Source organism: Lytechinus variegatus, chromosome 16, assembly GCF_018143015.1.
Source record: "Lytechinus variegatus isolate NC3 chromosome 16, Lvar_3.0, whole genome shotgun sequence".
Lineage (NCBI taxonomy): Eukaryota > Metazoa > Echinodermata > Echinoidea > Temnopleuroida > Toxopneustidae > Lytechinus > Lytechinus variegatus.
The window spans coordinates 17,946,947-17,967,277 of NC_054755.1; the positions used below are offsets into that span (position 1 = coordinate 17,946,947).

Consider the following 20,331-nt stretch of genomic DNA (forward strand, 5'->3'; position numbering starts at 1 on the left):
GAAATATAGGAAGAGAGAAAATAGTGTCTAGTAAGAATAGAAATCTATATAAAATTCACTTTGCCATACAGCCGACATGAAGGGACTCTGGTATCTGGCAGACTGTTGGATCATTTGGAAAAAAAAGTACACAGCCTTAACATCAAACTTACACGTACTAATAAATAAATTCTGATCCAAATATTCCAGCAGTCTTTTTATGAGGTGTGATTGATTCTGATTGATAACAAAGCAATGACAATTTCTAACTTTATAATATAATATGCAAGGTTCCGTTGGAAGCGCATAGAGACGGTGATGGTACGTGATATGCGCTTTACAAGAACTGAATATTTTATCATAATTTTCTACTATGTAGTTCCATACCAGAAAGATAACTTAATTTTGTAATTATCTGCATAATATTGACTGGCCATGAGGGGAACACCAAATATATTGCCCCCAACAGAATTACATTGGCCAAAGACTTCAGACGAGGGCTATTTATTTCTTTTAGGACGGTATATTTGATGCTCCTAGAAACGAGAGCCAGTCAATATCTTTACTATTATCCAAATCAGACCTCTAGAGCAAAAATCATGAAAATCAGAAAATGGAGATATTTCTTGCAAGAATAGGGTTCTGTTGGGTCATGTTTATAGGCTAGGCACTATGATGTACTTTTAATTATAAGATCGCATCATATCCAGCATTGTCTTTATTAAACGTATATATTGTTGATGTGTGGATCATTATGAAGCGTATATCTTTCTACCCATCCTCAAATGCCTGGGCTCCATAACACAAACATTAGCAATCAATCGCTAAATGAACTGACCAATCAAGATCAATGTTACATGCGCATTTGGTTTAAATTACTGGCCAGGGACCAATCGGAGCGGTTCTTTCATAGTTGCAATCCATCGCAAACCTTTGTGTTACGGAGCCCAGGATGTAAGACCATGGTAAATACAAAGGTATATTTTCCATCGTCTCTGCATGCAATTCTTGCAAGCAAATACAAGTAACATACCTGTCCCTTCCTGATATTCAGAAAATCTAGGGCAATAAATGACTAGCTCAGATGTAAATGACCAGCTCAGATGTCTGATACGGGTAACAATGTTATCTTTGGAGGATAAGTGATCAAACAGGAATCATTACATGTACACCTGTTTGTAAGACAAAGTCCAAATTCATGAAATAATTGCATCGGATGGATCGGTGGATCTAGCCAGGTTCCACACAAGACGAAATCAGGGGCCATACTGTTCTCGGACAAACGTTAGCCTCTCATAACTACTGTGTCTAATCCGGCTAGACATGCGCCTGCGTGGACTTCAGCATGGCAATGATGGCTCAATGTACAACAAATATACTACAGACAGATGCTGATGCAAATTCATTAAATAATAATTGTCCTTTCCTTCAAAATCATTGGCTGCATTGACAGAACGAATTTCAGTAGCGTTAATGCCGACCATGGTGCAGGCTCGACATGAACAGGTCCATAAGAATAGCATAAAGTTAGAAGTTAGTTCTTTAACAGTTAAATAGTGACACACCATAAAACTCTCCCAATACTGTATATAAACATGATTTTTTTTTTCAGTCCTCTCTAGTAAACATCATGCAGCTTACGTTCACACTAGAAAGTTCAAACACGGTTTAAAGCATGGTATACTTGCGATCTATATTATACACAAATCATGTAGAAAATCATCCAGGCGATACCCCTACGCAGCAACCTCACACACAGTGTCCACGGCGCCTCTCCGCAGAGTTCACACGTCGTTGCGAAAGTCCCTTGTCGCGTGCAAGGCGTCGTCGCTCGTACTCTTTTGTCCTTCAGCGTGTAATTGGAGCGTGAAAATAACTGATGAAGACGCGATCGGCGGCGGCAGCAGGAAGGAGGAGAGATGTTTCACGATGTCACACTACCGTACTTTTACAGGGTATTGAGGGTTTAACGTGCTCTACAAATGCATCTATTAGAACAGGCCAAGCACCTAGGATGAACAGAGAAACCAGAAAAAAAAATGTTGAAGACATATTTCGTTAAATAGCCTTTAAACGGACATACTGAAGCTTTTCGGCATGCACTCATCGGAGTAAAATCGCATGAATGACTAAAACGCTAGAGCAAAACAATGTATATTAGAACCGTAACCAGACAATGGACGCTAAATGGCGAGCCGTGATCGGCTGTCAAGTAAACAAGTTACAGCCAAGTTACAAGTGATATTCAATCACAGCTCACCATTTTGCGTACATTGTCTGGTTAAGGTTCTATTATATATTGTTTTGCTCTAGTGTTTTGGTCATTCATGCGATTCTACTCCAATGAGTGCATGTCGAAAAGCTTCAGTATGTCAGTTTTTAATGCTATTCTACGATTTTGCAGTACGAAGACATATTTTGGTGGAACAGGGTCCCATTGCATAAAATTTATTATTTGATCAAATTTCACGTTAAGAGAGCTGTCTTGTCAAGACTTTTTTATGTTTTTTTTACAGCTATACCTAATTTCAATACTCTATCTATACCAATATGTATGTACATACTTATCATATTGCTTTATTTCATCTTGAATTCCATGTTTTTATCCAATGTGTTGTAAAAAGTTTTTAAATATTGGAATTAAGTAAAATTGAACTGAACCGAAATTGACCTGAACTGAGTTAACATTATGGTAACTTTACCATGCAATGGTAACTTGCATGGAATCCTTGATTCTGATTGGCTGTTGATCAGCATTACCATAGTAGTTAGTACTGGATGGCAAAGTTACTATAATACATGTAGTAAACTTTTATGCAACAGGGCCAAGGTTGGTTAATATATTCCCAAACTTCTTGGATATTTGTGATTTTTTGCCAGTATGCATGCAAATGATTGAAATACACATTTCAACACTTCCTATAAACATCTTATTTGTATGAGTTTCGGTAAGTCCTATAAGGCCTATACATGTTAATGTACAAGAAATTTGGCATGTCTGGCATGAACTGCACCTAAGTCAATATCAAGGTTGTGCAGTAAATGTACATATCACTTCCATGATGGCATTTAAGCATGACTCTAATGGGGCGTTGCAAGACACTTGCGATCAACTGCAAGTCTATTTACGCTCCCGAAATCGAGCATATGCCGAGCAATTTATTGCAAATTTGGGATTGATTGCTAATCTGCTCTATGAAACTATGAAACAAGGAGTGTAATCTGATTTGCTAGAGTTAAAAGTGATCAATCAACTGTGAAATTGCAACAGAATATTTGCGATTGATTGCGAATATTTTCTTGCAACACCCCCTAAGTCACATTTAACTCCCTGTGAAACACCCTTCAGGAGACATATTGGCCCGAATTCACAAAGGTGGTTTTGAAAACCTGTTGAACACATGGTTTATGCAGATTTGTTGTATAAATTACACTTACATGTATTTACTGTGTATATTAAAAAAAGTCCAATGCTCATGCGCGCTTTTGTCACTGTGCTCCAAATCGACGCCTGTTGCCATGATTAAGTATGCTATTTTATTAATGAGTCCACTGTTTGAAGAGTGGACTCATAACTTCAGAACAGTGAACTCATGAATAAAATAGTCTGGATAACCACAGCAACAGGCATCAATTTGGTGCACTGTGTCAAAAACGCGCATCATAATTAGACATTTTTTATATACGCACTAAGTAAGCGTAATTTATCCAGGAAATCTACATAAACCATGGGTTCAACCAATGGTTTTCGAACCACCTCTGTGAATTTGGGCCTACATGTAAGAGTAATTTTATCAATGTTAGGGGCAATTTTGAACAATGGGAGATAAAGCAAGAATACTGCCTGATGTTTGATGAATGTAATGAATAATACTATTACCATTACTTCTTATTTTTTTAATTCCTGATATTATTATCATCCTTATATTCATAGAAAAGATGTACACACAAGACTATTACGACTAAAGGCCACCGCACACCTTACGACCCAACTGGCTTGCGACTGGGTGAGGGGAGATGTGACGTCACAGCTCTTGTCAGCTTGATCATCGCAGACCGGTCAGAGACAAGTTGTAAGGAAAATCAGAACGATTTGACATGCTGAATCCTTATGACTGGATCGCAAGCTCAATCCAACTTCCAGCCAATCAGACAGCAGAGTTGCATAACGCATATTATGATAAACAATGCGCATATGCACTAGTAATCACAATTTCTCAGATGATATGCCAAAAAGCAAAAAGCGCATGCGTGAGTCGCAGATCGGATCGCAAGGTGTGCGGTGTCGAGGCTTATGACTGCCTTGCGATTCATCTCCCCTCACCCAGTCGCAAGCCAGTCGCAAGCCAGTCGGCGACCGATCGGGTCGTAAGGTGTGCGGTGGCCTTTAGATTTCCCCAAAAGTTTACCTTCTTCATCGTAATTACTCATATCATCAGCAATCATATTACTGAAGTCAAGCAACAGGTTCCATGTATCCCTTGGTATCGACCTTTTGTGGTGTTCCTATTTAAAAAAAGAAATTCATAATCACATCATTATCATTATAATTTATTTTGCCTTGACCTTGTGTCTGGGACGTAAAAAGCGAGCTGAATCACTATGACCCGCTAGTCTGCTGGGCAAACCCTTCACTTGAGTAAAGGGTCTGAATTGCAGCCTACTCATGCCTTGTGTACTGAAGGTTTCTAAAACAGCAAGTTTTGTATGTGCTAGTCTTTGCGTGAAGACACGCTTGTTTATCAAAGTTTCAAACAGGGTCTGTGCCTGCAGACTAAGCTAGCAGGCCTCTTTTCCCGATATTGGGGGAGTGCAAATGGGCCACTACATCAGGGTTTTCCCCTACTCTCACACAAGTAGTGCAGTGGATCAACATGCAAAAGTGGCTACTCTCTTCTACAAGGGACCTCCATTTAACATCCTATCCTAGGAAAAATGTTTGGCACTCATTCTAAATTACTGTACTTGCATCCGTGTATCAAGGGCGGAACATATTAACACACAACCCGGGATTCAGTCACCTGCCAAAACAACTATATAAAACCATTCAAAAGTTTGCTAAACCAGATTATTTTGTGTTTTCTTTTACCAATCAAAAAATACCAATCTCAATATTTTATTTACTTCATCTTGGTGAAGAATTATAATGTCAAGTAAACATAATGAACAGTTAGGGGAAGGAAAAAATTAATACATGATTATATGAGAGTCACTTGTGCAATCTAAATATGTACATGTAAATTACAATGTGGTAACATTTATCTTGTACCTTCCACATTTATTCAAATTTCCTCAAACCAATTCAATATGTATAACTAGTACCAGGAGTAATACCAGAGTACCATACGTAGAAATTCTATAATGAAAATTATAAGGAAATTTCATATCAGACAGCTTATCTCTGATATAAGTTACATTTACATTGTTCTTATACCGGTACATCAATTGTAATTAACTGCCAACTCCTGAAAAAACATGAATCATATCAGCTTCAGACAGAATGATATCTTTCAGCAAAGCGAGGGCATAAATCAAATTTTCTCATATTTCTGTTTTTATAAGATAAAAAATATATATAACTTAAATATGAATGCTTTATCAGACTTTGTGTCCTCTACGAGGGCCCGATGTCTCAGTTTATTGCACTTGGGCCATCTGTAACAGGAAGAGAGATATTGTTCAAATGTATGAAGCACATAAAGCATAATGAATATTATTACAATCATTTTGTACATACCACTGTTTTTGTAAAATAAAATCAATGAAACCTTAAAATGTCATTAATTCTAATTTTACATCTGATTTCTGTAAAATATTTGAATGTCCTGCTTTTTCTTATTTTTTTCTGAGATTATTCAAATCAATTTTTTGATGGCTTTAATAGAGCTGAACCTTTTGTTAAAATGGGCCGATTTCACAAAAGGTGAGTTAAACTTACTGTGAGGAATTGCATCCATTCATCCAAGAACTTGAACCTTCCTTTTAGTAGAATAATCCAGTAAGCGATGGCCATTTCAAGATCTAGTTAACGACAGATACCAAAATGTAATTGAATTCAAAACTTTCCTGTGAATAAATCATGGTTTCAAATAGCGGAATATACACAAAATTTACAACAGGGGGATAATAAACAAGTACATAGAAAACATCACATAATTGACAATTCATTAATAAAATAATATCATGCACCAACGAATGCCTGAGATTCACACATAAAAAAAATGGAAAATCTATTGAGATGTTCTCCAAAATGGCTGATGCATACATAATTTTAACATATCAATTTTAGTCAAAATCTAAACTTTAAATCAACCCTCATTATAAAACATAAATACATTACAATCATTTACTAAATCTCAGTGATTACTATCTACCCAATAAGAAACAAAAATTTACTGCGGTATAAATAGACTGATATAGAACATATCAGGTAAATTTTTTTGTTTTAATTTTCGGGGGCAATGTTTTACAACCTACTGACTTAAAGAGAAATTCCAGTAGTTGCAGTAAACACTGATTTCATGAGAAAGTCTGTAAAACAAGGCTTAATTGTCAGTATATCAGAGGATCTAGATCTGGTACAGTTACATTAACTAAACTTTGTGAAATCTTGAAATCTACGCTGAAAAATGTTCACACCGAAGATCCCCAACACAGATAAGCGCACGTGGGACAATGTATAATTATTGCTTAGAGCGTCGGGCCCGACGCTTTACCCAAATCCTGTGCTTATTTGCTGATTTCTCAGCAATTACACAATTTCTTCCAGAATCCTTTGGCACATGCGTTTTATTTATACAAACAGACACTTTGGTGGTCATTTCATTGGATTCTGTACGGACTCATTTTGATATCGTTACCAAAACAAGCATTTACCTTTAATCTGTAACATTGAATGAGCTTTATCATGCCTGTGAATGGATATATTCCAGGGACCGCATGCAGAAGAGTTTAGCAACTTTGTCATCCAGTGGTAACAATCATGATAACAATGCTCATCAGCCAATCAAAATAAAGATTCCATGAAAATTACCATCATAGAACCTTTTACACGTATGCAACGAGGCCCAGGGCTCTTTTGTTAATTTCTAGGGGTCTTTTGAATATTTTGTGGCGCAAAATCGCCCCTTAGCCTGTGTAATCTTTTCCCCCTGGAGCATATTCCATTATGTCTCTTAATACGTTACCCCACGATTGTTCAAATGTTTATGCATTGTTATTCTAGAAAAAAAGGAAGGAATGTAAAAGACAAAAATAATGGAATGCAGGGAATAATTGTCATAGTATCACATTGCAATTTGCTCCACATTTTTTTTATGACTGCTATACAAAATTTCCTCTACGTTGCAGATTTTATGTACATGGGTCTGTACATCTACAGAGCATAGTTGAAAACAACCAAAACGCTTAATAAGAGAAATAAAATTATTCCCTGGAATGTCTTACCTAAGCTCTTCTGGCCGGGATTCTTTGCAAAGTTAAATGTAAATTGATAGAAATCTTTGAACTTGGACGTGTCCCTGAGTTCATTTTCCAATGACGGTATTTTTAGTCTCAATGTCTGTATTGAGTCACACCTGGAAAAAAGAAAACATAGTGTATATTACACGTATATAATATCTATATCAATTTCAACTGGGTCGTTAAGAGTGGTTTCAAAACCCAATATAACAAAAATTAAAAAGGTCCGTTATTCAGTGCATTTAACCCAAAAAATGACACACTTTAACAGAAATCCTATAAAATAAAATTAAAACGATCAGTTATTCAGTGCATTTAACCCAAAAATGTTACACTTTAATAGAAATACTATAAAATAAAAAAACCTGTAATATCCAGATGGTCTTCTTTCAACATTTCTTATTCTATATTTAGCTCATTGGTAAAGTCTCTTTCAGCAAATGACAATATGAAAGTCAAGAAAAGTTTCCACTTGAATTAGCACTGATTAGCCTACCTATTACTTTTAAACATTGTGTAAAATGACTTAGTTATAGATAAAAGTGGATGTACATGTAAATCATGAAGAGCACAATAGCTATTTATTGATTTGAAGATGTTTTCCCCATATTCAACCATCATCAAGCCCCACCCTACATGTAATATCCAAGGACAAAACGTACATGTAATCAAGAAAAGAGATGTTTGAAACTAACTTTTGCTTATTTTGATTTGTTTCAATTCATGCTCCTCAGATCCTGCTGCCAAGTTATGTTTACCTAGGGCTGAAATATTAATTTTCGTAGCAAAGTTGCAATGTAACATTTTTATTTTCACGTATCAATAATACCAACAAAATAAAGGAATAAAACAAATTAGCATTTATTTTATTCCTTGACACAACATGCAAAACCTTTACAAAAGTGGGCAGTGCTCACTCAAAGTGTATTATTTGGACAATACTACATATAGCATTATACTGGCATCTGATAGCAGAGAGTGAACCCCAAGTGGAGCGTTGTGGCCCAGTGGATTAGTCTTTGGACTTTGAAACAGAGGGTCGTGGGTTCGAATCCCAGCCATGGCGTAAGTTCCTTCGGCAAGAAATTCATCCACATTGTGCCGCACCCGACCCAGGTGAGGTGAATGGGTACCCGATAGGATTTATTCCTTGGAACGCTCTAGCGCCTATTAATATGGCAGCTCAGCTACAACCGGGGTAATAATATGATACCAAGTATCAAAGCGCAGTTGAGTATATGCACATAGTAACTGCGCTATATAAATGGACATATTATTATATTATCATAATTTACATGATAAAATTAAAATAACCCCCACACTGTAAATTTTAAAATTGCCAGGCCCATTTCAATTCTACTTTTTGATATACACTGTATATTACTTGGGCCTTTTAGCTCTCCAGCTGTTAAAGACATAGAATGCACTCAACTCTGCCCGATAGTCCAATACCTTTTCATCTCCCCTGGATTTGGTGCAGCCCAATGTCTATCAATTTCTCGCTGAAAGATATCATTATGCCATGGCTGGGATTCCAACCCAGGACCCTCTGTTTTAATAGATGAAAGCCAGGCCCACCAGAACACTACACTCCATCTTTTTGCTTGTGCCAACTTTCAACAAATGCTCTGCGCATTCAAGGAATGGATCCTGCCAGGTGGGGGTTTTTATATGCTAAAAGGCTTTTCAGTCTATTTTCAGACAATTTAAGCCTTAAAGGACAAGTCCACCCCAACAAAAACTTGATCTGAAAAAAAAGAGAAAAATTCAACAAGCATAACACTGAAAATTTCATCAAAATCGGATGTAAAATAAGAAAGGGCATTTTAAAGTTTCGCTTCATTTCATAAAACAGTTATATGGTTATCTCGGTCAGTATGCAAATGAGGAACTGATGACATCACTCACTCACTTTTTCTTTTGTATTTTATCATAAGAAATATGAAATATTTTTATTTTCTCATCATTGTCATGTGAAATGAAGTTTCATTCCTCCCTGAACACGTGGAATTCCATTATTTTAACATTTTGTGCTTCAGGCAAGGAGGTCCTAATCGTCAAATTCGTAAAAATTGAAATATTGTATAATTCAAACAATTATAAAAAACAAAATAGTGAGTGACATCATCGACTCTCTCATTTGGATGTAACTGGCTTGTTCGTATAACTATTTTGTTAAAAATAAGCGAAACTTTGAAATGTCATAACTTTCTTATTTTACATCCGAATTTGATGAAATTTTCAGCACTGTGCTTGTCTGATTTTTCTCTGTTGATTCAAATCAACATTTTTCTGAGGTGGACTTGGCCTTTAAATAGGTGTTTCATAAAGCTGTTTGTAAGTTACAAGTGACTTTAAGATGACTGGTGACCCTTTCTTAGGAACTAAATCAACGCCAATGGAAATCTGGTGCGTATCACTTCAGGATCACCAGTCATTCTAAACATCGCTCGTAACATACAAAGAGCTTTGTGAAACATCAACCAAGGCCCCGTCTTACAAAAAGTTACGATTGATTCAATCGATCGTATCTCTATGGAAATCCATCAGTGTTATTAAATTTGAAAAACGTCCTTTGTTAACAAAGGAGAAAACAATCTCTCAAGCGCTGGTGACTTGTACAGAAGTCAATGAATTTATGAATAATGTATCATATATATCTAAACATTTTTTTTAACAAACATGCATTTTATATGTTGTCTTTGCTGGCTTTCAATAGTTGCGATTGATTGGATCAATCTCAACTCTTTGTAAGACAGGGCCCAGGTACCCATGACCCATTGAGTGTACCACAAAGTGATCAACTTCTCGCGAGAGAAAAATTTACAACATGGGGCCGAGAATTTTAACCCAACCACAACACTACAAATACACTTCCAGATTCAAAACATGAAAGGGTCCCATGACATATGCTCCAGCGACAATTGCTTCGCTCTAAATTCCACCCACTAATCGAATGACCAACTTCAACACTGGGTTTAAAGCCTGTGTATAGCTTTTGTAAAGGGTCAATAATGTGATTGATAATCGAATATCATCTAATATGACAGTCATACTGAAGCGTAGAGACTGTTAGACATTTTTCCAACTGCACTTCTCTGAGAAAATTTCAAATATTCAAATCTTGGATATATAGCGCCCTCTCTCGGCGATGCTTGTTTTAAATTAAAAAAATGGGCATTCAAGCACTTATCTTATAAATTTAGTGATTAGATATCCAAAAGTTACAGACAAAGAACATATCTTGAAAGTTTCAGCCCATTCCATGATTTGGAATAGGATTTAATTGAAAGACAAAAACACACCGATATTTCAATTTGATCGGTGACCCGATCAAGTTAAATTTCCATGTTAAATCGCAAAATTTATCCTGTAAAACACATTTTCATTTCATATCCTCCACATCATAACTGTTATAGGGCATATCCATTCATATTAGCTAGCAATGAATTGGAATAGTGATAGGTGCATTTTGGTGGATTTACCAAAACTATACACAAGCTTTAACACTACACCCTACCCTAAACCTAACATAAAACCCTAATGCAACCCTAAACCCTACATCTTGGATGAAATTAAGCTTGGAGAAATTGTCGCAGGAGCAAATGTCGTGTCACCCATGAAACTCACCCTAACTCTGTCATGCCATCGATGAACTCTTTATGCGTGAATTCACACTGGGTGGCGGCTTTGAATTTCCATGCAATGATGAGGACAGGTCTACTGGCAGGGTCTAGGTTCAAGTCCTCACAAAACCTAGAAATTCCTTCAGCTAGGATCTTATCATCCACCTGGGGGTCTGCACAGTTTTCATTTAAAAAAAAGTCAAACAGAGGAATATACTATTGTAAAAAATGAATAGAATAATGGAAATTATGATCCATTAGTTACCAAGCACCAAATGACTTGACTTCTTTATAAAAATCAATATGATTTGAAGTAGCTTGTCACACATGGTACAATGTCTCCTTAATAAAGCAGTTTTTCTTCACCTTGAATACAAGCAATCACACATAAAGACATAAATGTACAACAAAATGAATGACCATTTCAATTGCAGTATACAGAGCATTTCCTGAAATTCAACTCAAGTTAAAGGGATGGTGATAAAATTCACAAAGCAAAATGCTGAAAATTGATCAAAATCGGATAATAACAAAGTTATTGAAGTTTAAAGATTTGCATTATTCCGGTGAAACAGTTCTAGGCATGTCTGCATGAATATACACTAGGTGGGCTGATGATGTCATACTGTATCTCCATTTGTTCTTTTGTATTCCATTATACCTTTATACCGGATCTACTGGAAAAATACAGTTGTTTCTGCAGACAAGTTTCCAGGTCAATCTTGTACGTTGTCTCCTTATCTAGGGTATTAAATTTCTCATTCTGTGTCTGTGCCTGTGTGCTGTAACATGCAGTGAAAAAGGTCACTGTTCCTATGGGTGGACATAATGCAACGAAGACCAAAACTTGTCTAGCTTCGTCTTGAAGCTATTGACCGTTGATGCTGTCACTACTTCTGATGGCAAAGAATTCCAATCATTGACCACTCTGACACTGAAAGTTTTCTGTCTCACATTCAGTCTACTCTTTTCCATTAACAGCTTGTATGGATCGCCATGCGTTGCTTGAGTAGTAGCTGATCATGTGAAGAATGGATCTCTATTCACATCATCAATGCCATGAATTATATGAAATTAGGTTTGTTTAAAATTTTTCTACCCAGAACTAAACCAATTGGATTGACAACTGATAAAGTGCATTACTTATTGCCGCAACTTATTTCATCATAATGGAGACACACATGTATGAAATAATGAAACATTTATGATTTCATGCAATATAATAACATAAGAAATAAAGGAAAGTGGGGATGTGACATCATGCCCACCTAATGAATATTCATGATGATGTGCATACATGTATAACTGTTTTACTCCGAACCCCAAACCATCCCTTTAATCAAGTGCATCTACTCACTCTAGATTGGCAATGTGTTGAAAGTAACAACAACAAAAAAAAGCACATTCAAATAGGAGTGGGCTATACACAGGTCAAAATATGGCAAAATTGTAATTCCTTATTAACAACCTTTACTCCAAATGAAATGACAATATCTTGTCTTGGGTCCGAGAAAAAAGTGTGCTGGGCCAAAATCCAAAGTGGCCGACATCCCCCCCCCAAAAAAAAAGGAGAAAATCACATTCTTTACTACAACTTCTTTATGTGGTCTTTTTCTCTCGTTTGGTGTCTATTCATATGTTTCTGGGTGCAGGCAATTTGTTTTTCCTATTAAAATAAGTAAATGTAAACCATTAATAGTAGAGCTAAAAGATAATTTTACCTAAATTTACAATTTTTTTTAAACCATTTTTTCAGCCAAGTATTGGGTTTCTTTGTCTTGCTTTAATTCCTCTAAATTGGGGTTTACAGAAAAATTGTTGCCTCAGACCCTCGCGCATGCGATGTTTGAAATCGGCAGCATATTATTTATACGTGTGAGGAACTCCATGTTGGCTCTAAATCACCAATTTTGAGACTGATAGAAGCATGGAAAAGAAGTGAAACTTTGTGTAAGAAAATTAGTTTTAATTGTTTTTAAAGATCGCGATGTTGCATGAATTTTATATTTTCCCCCCAGCCCCAAAAAATCCCACCTTTGACTTTGTCACTCGGAGTATCAGAGCGACCTACTTCCCATTTTCGTCAATGATTTTATAGTTTACGATCTTGCCATCAATGTGGTAACTATTTCTTGAATTGGTTTTGTATAAATTGTGAATATTTTGTGAAAAAAAAAATAAAATCCAAGTGGGGTCAATGATATCTACTGAGCCAGCCTGTCATTCTGTCCTTGTGTGGTCTATCTGTTTTATGTCGCATTGTGTAACCCCTTGTCCCCCTCCACTATCTCTTCTCAATTGTTATCTTTTGGTTTGCCCTATTTCATGATTTCCTCTCTACCTCCTCACTTTTCACTGCTATTTTCCCCCTCCTTCTGTCTCATTGCTTATCTTCTTCTTATTCTTCTCTTTTTTCTTTTTTAATCACTTTAACATATTATATATACATGTTTTTTATGTTTTTTATGTTTCTGTTGTAGATATGTTAGCTCTATGTAGTAGATTTATCTAGTTGTTTTTAAGCCATGTACAGAGTAAGTAGTTGTGATCTTCTGAGGGACCTAATTTACAAGCTCTGCTTCTCCTGGTCACCTCATCTTTCTTCTCTTTCCCGGTTGTAATATATTGAAATGTACTGTTGTATGATTATGTATTGTACAATGATATGAAGGAAGATAAATAAATAAAATAAAATAAATAAATAAATTTAAACCTGATGAATATTTTTGAAAAGTCAGCGAAGTTTGGACACCCCATCATATTAATATCAAATGTTATAAAATAGCTCTGTATTTTCAAGCATCGCGATTGGCCAATACGCGTCACATGACATCCAACTTTTTTTGTGCACTACACGGCAGTGAAAAAGGTGCGCAACGAAAATTGATATTGCACGCTTGAGCAAACCAGTGCTGTAATTTTAAGAGTCCCGGGAGAAGTCCAACAAAACTGTACTGTATCTTTTTAGAATTTGTTTCTGTGTTGGCTGTTGCTATTTTATAAAACAAATAATGAACTCGCTGTGTCAAGTGTCGTGTGTAAAAGTAAATGCAGAGAAAGCTCGGTTTCTTCAGATGAACACTGGGCACTCGCCGCAAGCGGCTTGTGCACAGTGCGGCATCTATCTAAAGAAAATTGCGTGCTCTGCATTTCCACTATCGCACTCGGCTGCATGCATTCTTTGTAACAATCAGTGAATCAAAATAATATTATAAATTAATGTCAATGACAATCAAACATCAACATGATCAATTCATACTGACCTTTATATCTTTTATACAATTGTTCAAGCGTCTTTTTATCAACTGCTGCTTTGGGTTCCCTGTAGTACACATCAGGCTTTTGGAAATAGTTATCTGAAGCTACATCAAGCTTCCATTCATGTTGTTGTAAACAGTAAATTGCAGTCTTCTCACCCGTGTTTGTGAACGCAATGAACTGCCGAACCTTTTCTCTCTGCGACGACTTTAATTTATGCTGTAAAAGTGAAAAAATACACGTAATTCATATTAAACAACTGAAAATTGCGTTCATAATTCAATAGTATATTCATGCAAGTAACGAAGGATCACCGAAAATACATCTGCTTACCATTTCGAAGAATTTTTTTGACTATCAAGTTAACATTACTTTAGATGAAGATCTCGCGATCACGTAGTGTTGCTCATCCAGTGATTTTTTTTTTTTTACAAGACAGTTCGTCCTAGCATATATCGGCCCTTTGTGTCGGCCCCCATAGGCACGGATCACCAGCTGGCAGAGACCTCCCCCCCTGGGAAAAAATGAGAAAGGGGTAGAGAGAAAGGGAGAGGGATAAAGAGAAGGAAGGAAATGAATGGAAATGAAGGGAGGGGAAATGGGGAGGAGAAGGAAAGAAAGTGAAATATAAGAGGGAGGAAGGGATCGATCGAGCGGCCTATAAAGACAAAGAAAAAAGAAATAGAATGGAAATAATGGGGATCGGGGGAAAATGAAGGGAAAAGGTGAGGAGAAAGGGAAGAGGGAGTAGGAGGAAAGGAATGGAATAGAGAGGGACGAGAATAGAAAACGGGGAAAAGGTCCCGCTCACTTAGGTCAATATACCAGTGGCGGCACAAAGTATAAGAGAATTAGAACATGGGGGTGCAAACCGTGCAAAGGCCAGTTTATATATAATCGAGCGAGAATCGCGAGCTGATTTTTTGTTATGTAGGCCTTAGGCCTACTATAGAAGCTTAAAAGTGCCACCCAGATGTTCATCATCACGTCATGCTTCTCTTATGAAAAAGGAGATGACTCTCGATCGAATCCCGTCATGTCTGCCTCACGGTGGGAGATCAGATCAGATGACAATATCTTGGATTTAATTCGTCATGTCTACATCTTCTAGAAGAGATATGATCAGGAATCCGTGGCATAAAAGATTTATGATCCACTGTATAGTGACTACATGTAATATTGTTGGGAGCTCAGCTGACTGGATATTTCTAGAATTTGAAGAATATTTTTTTTTAGTTTGGAGCACGTACTTCACTGCTTGAATAGCATGAGTGACTGACAGTGGCGTACCTAGGATTTTCATACGGGGGGGGGGGGGCAAAACCGTCCCGGGCCCATTTTGACAAGCAAAAAAAAGGGTCTTCAAGCTCGTCGGGGGGGGGGGGGGAATAAAGACCGTCAGGGGAGGCAAAAAGGTCTTTCAAGCTCGTCAGGGGAAGGGATACGTCCTTTGCATGCGGGTTTGTGGCTCGTCAGGGAGGGCAAACTGCCGCCCCCAGGTACGCTATAGTGGAGACTGAACAGAGGATTATTTTTTGTGTTTGGGGCGCACCAAATAGATGCCCCCATGAACAATGATAGTTCTCTGCAGCTCGGCCGCCCATGTTAATATTATGACAGCATTTACAATTCAAAATTTCCCAGGAGGAAAACCAGTAAGACCACTGGTTTACTGGTTTCCAGAAATTCCAGTATATTTTTACTGGGCCAGTTGATTTTTAACTGGACCAGTAAAAATCAACTGGAGACCAGTTTCATCAACTGCATTTTAGTTGAATCAATTAGTAATAACAGCTAAATTGTTTTTCATCAAACTGATGCTACTGGTCCAATAAATGGTTTCCAGTAGATTTTTAACGGTTTCCAGTTTATGTTTACTGGACCAGTTGATTTTTAACTGGACCAGTAAAAATCAACTGGAGACCAGTTAAAACAAAGTACCACTTAAATTGTTGTACTGGTCCAATAAATAATGACTTTATTTCGAGTCAGATCATATGACGAATTATGGAAAATGAATATTGCAATTTAGAGAAAGTTATTCCGTTATTATTTATCATAGTTATCATCATTCTTATATAGTATAATTATCATAATTATTATTATTATGATCATTGTTGTTATCCTTCTTATTACTGTTATCATTGTTATTGATATTGTAATTATTATTATTAATATTATCATAATTATCAAGTATTAGGCCTAACATTATCGTTAAAATAGTTATTTCCTTTTTTAAATGATTAAGATCGAAGCAAAATATATTCCTCTGATAGAGTCAACTGTTCTAAAGTAATTCATTGTTTGAAATTGAACTGGTCAAGAACAGTAATACCAGTAATTCTGATGATGCTGATCACGTGGCTTACCTCATTTGCATATTTCCTGTTTTTAAACGAAAAATCAGGATTTAAAATGGTATCCTTGCAATGGCACTCACTGTTGTTTAAAAACTTTCTAAATAAGTGTGTGAACTAATTCACAATGAAAATGTGTAATTTCACATCACATTTAGAATAACAGCAGAAAGATTAATTTACTAACCATATTTTCCATCACATTTCACTGACCATGGTATATAACAAACCAAATGCATCTAATAAATTGATCCAATAAGACCAGTACGAGGAGCAGTTCGACCAGCTCGAGGACCATGCAGTCAAACCAGTAGAAAATACCAGTAAAGACCAGCTGAAATTGGATACCGGCATGATTGAAGACCAGTGCAACCAGTAACAACCACCAGAAACCACCAGTATAAAATTCCAGTAATTCAAGAGCAGTTTAATATTTAACTGGACCAGTATGACCAGTTAGTAAACCGATGTTCTAATTTCCAGTTAACTGGTATACCAGTTACTGGTCTAACTGGTCCAGAGGAACTGGTGTTTCCTTCTGGGTTCTTTCTTGGGTTCCGCACTAAATATGGGCCCTATTGTCGAACATCTTAAAATATTCATAACTTTTCCCCCATATTTTTCATGTAGGAATGGAAGGTAAACAAAAGACAAAAAGGGAAAGCCCGGAAGTAAAATGCCCTTCCTTCCTCAACAAATTAAATGCGAAAGAAAGAAGAACGGGGTGTTTGAGCGAATTTTAAAGTGCATTATGGGGGCAACTTAGGGAAATTGGCATTCCTCAATCTAAAACATAGGGGGAAATGGCATATTTACCCAAATCTAAATGACAGAGCGCATATGTTCGAATTTCATGAAACTTATACTGTAGGCCCTTTAAGTGGGAATAAGGACGATGGAACGTATTTTCTTAGGGGAGGAGGACAAAGCGCCCAAAAAGTCACTTAAAGGGATGAACCAGGCTGAAAGTATTTACAGCTTAATAGAATTCACTGGGGAAAATGCAGAAAATTTCATCAAAATCGGATAACCAATAACAAAGTTGATGAATTTTAAAATTTAGAAGTATTTGTGAAAACAGTCGTCATGAATATTCATTAGGACTGGTGTGCTGATGATGTCATATCCCCACTTGTTCTTTTGTATTTTATTATATGAAATTAGGTTCATTCAAAATTTTTCCTCCAAGACCCAGAAAAATTGGATTGACAACTGATTAAGTGCATTAGATATTTATTGCTGCAACTTATTACAATATAAGGGAGACATTTTATTCACACAATATGAACTAACGAAAATGTTATGTAATAACATTAGAACGGAAAGTAGGGATGTGACATCATCAGCCCACCTATGAATATTTATGATGACTGCATGTTTTCACAAAATAATTGCTAAACTTTGAACTTCAAAAACTTTATTATTTGTTATCCGACTTTGATGAAATTTTCGGCATTTTGCTCAGTGAATTCTACTTTATGTATCAAGATATAAATATTTTCAGCCCGGACCATCCCTTTAAGGGTTCAAATAGATATTTCAAAATGCCTTTTAACTGAAGTAGCTGCACTGGCGTACAGATGGGGGGCTTGGGGCGCTTGCATCCCCCCAAAAGAAAAACGACCAAGAAAATAAAAGGAAGAAAGGAAAGAAAAGGAGAGAAGAGAAGGATGGAGTAATTATGTAATGAATATATTCTGAAAATTATGTCAAAATCTATCACAAAATTTGATTTTTTTATTTTCGTTATAGAAGTTCCAAAATTTTTGCTCACTCGCTTCGCTCACAACTTTTTTAAAATAAATTTTACCCGATACGCCATCTATAGCCCCCTGTTGTTTTTTTTTTGGGGGGGGGCTCATTACGCCACTGAGTAACTGTGTGTTTCGTGAAGAAAGTAATAATCAGATACCAATTTCAAAAAGGTTTTGCTCAATCGAGCACTGAAACCTTTTTGAAAGTGTTATATCTGATTATTAAATATTTCAAAGTAATCGTTGGAAAATTCCATCACGAAGGATGACTTCTTGTCGCTTGACAGATCGAGTCCGCGACGGGGCGGGGACTGGGGAAGGGGGAGTGGTGTCTAACATCCGCCCTTCAGATATGGATTATTATATCTTCTGAAAATTATTGTAGTCATGCTGGTTCCTATGTATGCGCTTGTTCATTCAAAGACATGCATCATTATGATATTTACAATGATTATAAAACGCTTATGGGCCTGTATATGAGGTGGGGTATTAAGATTTGGTTCGGTTGGCTTGACTGGCGTACAGATGGGGGAAACGGCTAGTGGCCATGGCCCCCAAAAGTTCCATCACCAAAAAAAAAATGGAAAATTTTGAAATAGAATATTATTTTTTTAAATTAAATTGTCAATTATTTTTGTCACAAATCGGCTATTATATAAAACAACATTTTTGCTCACTCGTTTCGCTAGAGATTTTTTTTTCGCAATTTAGGCCATGCAGGTGCATCATGTTTGACCCAGCCCCCTCAAAATTGTTGACTCGATACTCTATGTCGAACGGGGCATGCAGCGTGAAGCAATGAAACACCAGGGCACTCGGAAGGAGGGGGCCATTGGCGGCGGAAGCCAAAAAATTTAGGGGGTGTCCACCTGAAATTTTGGGATGGACACAGGTAAAAAATTGGACAAGCGCCCCAAAAAATTTAAGACAAGCAAAAAAAAAAAAAAAGTCATCAACCTAAATTTTTTGGGGGACAACACACGTTTCAAGGGGGGTCCACGTGACTTTAGGGGGGACGTTGAAAAAAAAATGGACAAGCAAAAAAAAAAAGGGTTATAAAAAAAAAAATTAGGGGGGGGGGCCGTCCCCCCCACCTCAAATTTAGGGGGGACACGTCCCCCGTCCCCCCCACCCCGCTTCCGCCGCCTATGGGGGGGGGGTTGTGGCCTCAGAAATCTGAGACATAGAGCTTCTCATTATTGAGAACAGAAATCGCTAATGATGGTGCTTAACTAAGAACTGACAAGTTAGATGGCCCACGTACGGCAAATGATGGGGGGGGGGGTCTTCAAACTGACGTATGAACTGAGGGTCTTCTCAAGAACGGGGGAGAAAAGGGGCTGGTCAATAATTAATAAAATCATGATAAGCTTAGAGACGGTTGGCATGCAAGGTTTATGAAAAGGGGGTGTTAAGTAACTGCCATTATACGTGAGTGTCCCTGGGGTTAAAAGGGGTGTTTTTGCCAAAATGTGACTTAGAGCGGTACCTCGATCCCGGCGCATATGATTATATGCCTGCGAGAATGTCAGTTTATCATAAATTTCGGCTCCAGATTTGCACTCGCATTAATATTGTTAAAAATATATTAAACATGTGCCTCCTATTTATATTCATAATTACAAAAGTGCCAGTTCACTTTGGTCTTAATTCGCGCTCTAATTAGACCATTATCAAATGAGGTAATATTCTTTTGATATCAGCAATTTTCAGCTCGCGTTTAGGACAGGACTATCACCATTTTCATATGATGATAAAATGTGCTATCCATATCATCTTCATTTTCCCCTTATAGTGCTTAAATTGACACTTTTTTTCAAAAATCCGGCCGCACTTCGCACTCGCATTATTGATTTGGGAAAACACCTTTCCTTTTTATGATAAAGATATGTAATG

The 20,331-nt window shown here is 36.9% G+C and overlaps 1 protein-coding gene across 1 annotated transcript; it reads right to left on the minus strand.

Annotated features, from left to right (window-relative positions):
* Nucleotides 1-1,598: 1,598 nt before the first annotated feature.
* LOC121430394 (DCN1-like protein 2) lies at nt 1,599-14,763 on the minus strand. Its single transcript, XM_041627680.1, has 7 exons — nt 14,658-14,763; nt 14,330-14,543; nt 11,071-11,239; nt 7,426-7,556; nt 5,918-6,000; nt 4,389-4,485; nt 1,599-1,988 (listed from the first exon to the last, which is right to left on the minus strand). Exons 1-7 carry the CDS (start codon nt 14,658-14,660, stop codon nt 1,912-1,914), a joined length of 774 nt encoding a protein of 257 aa, XP_041483614.1. The 5' UTR covers nt 14,661-14,763; the 3' UTR covers nt 1,599-1,911.
* Nucleotides 14,764-20,331: the final 5,568 nt, after the last annotated feature.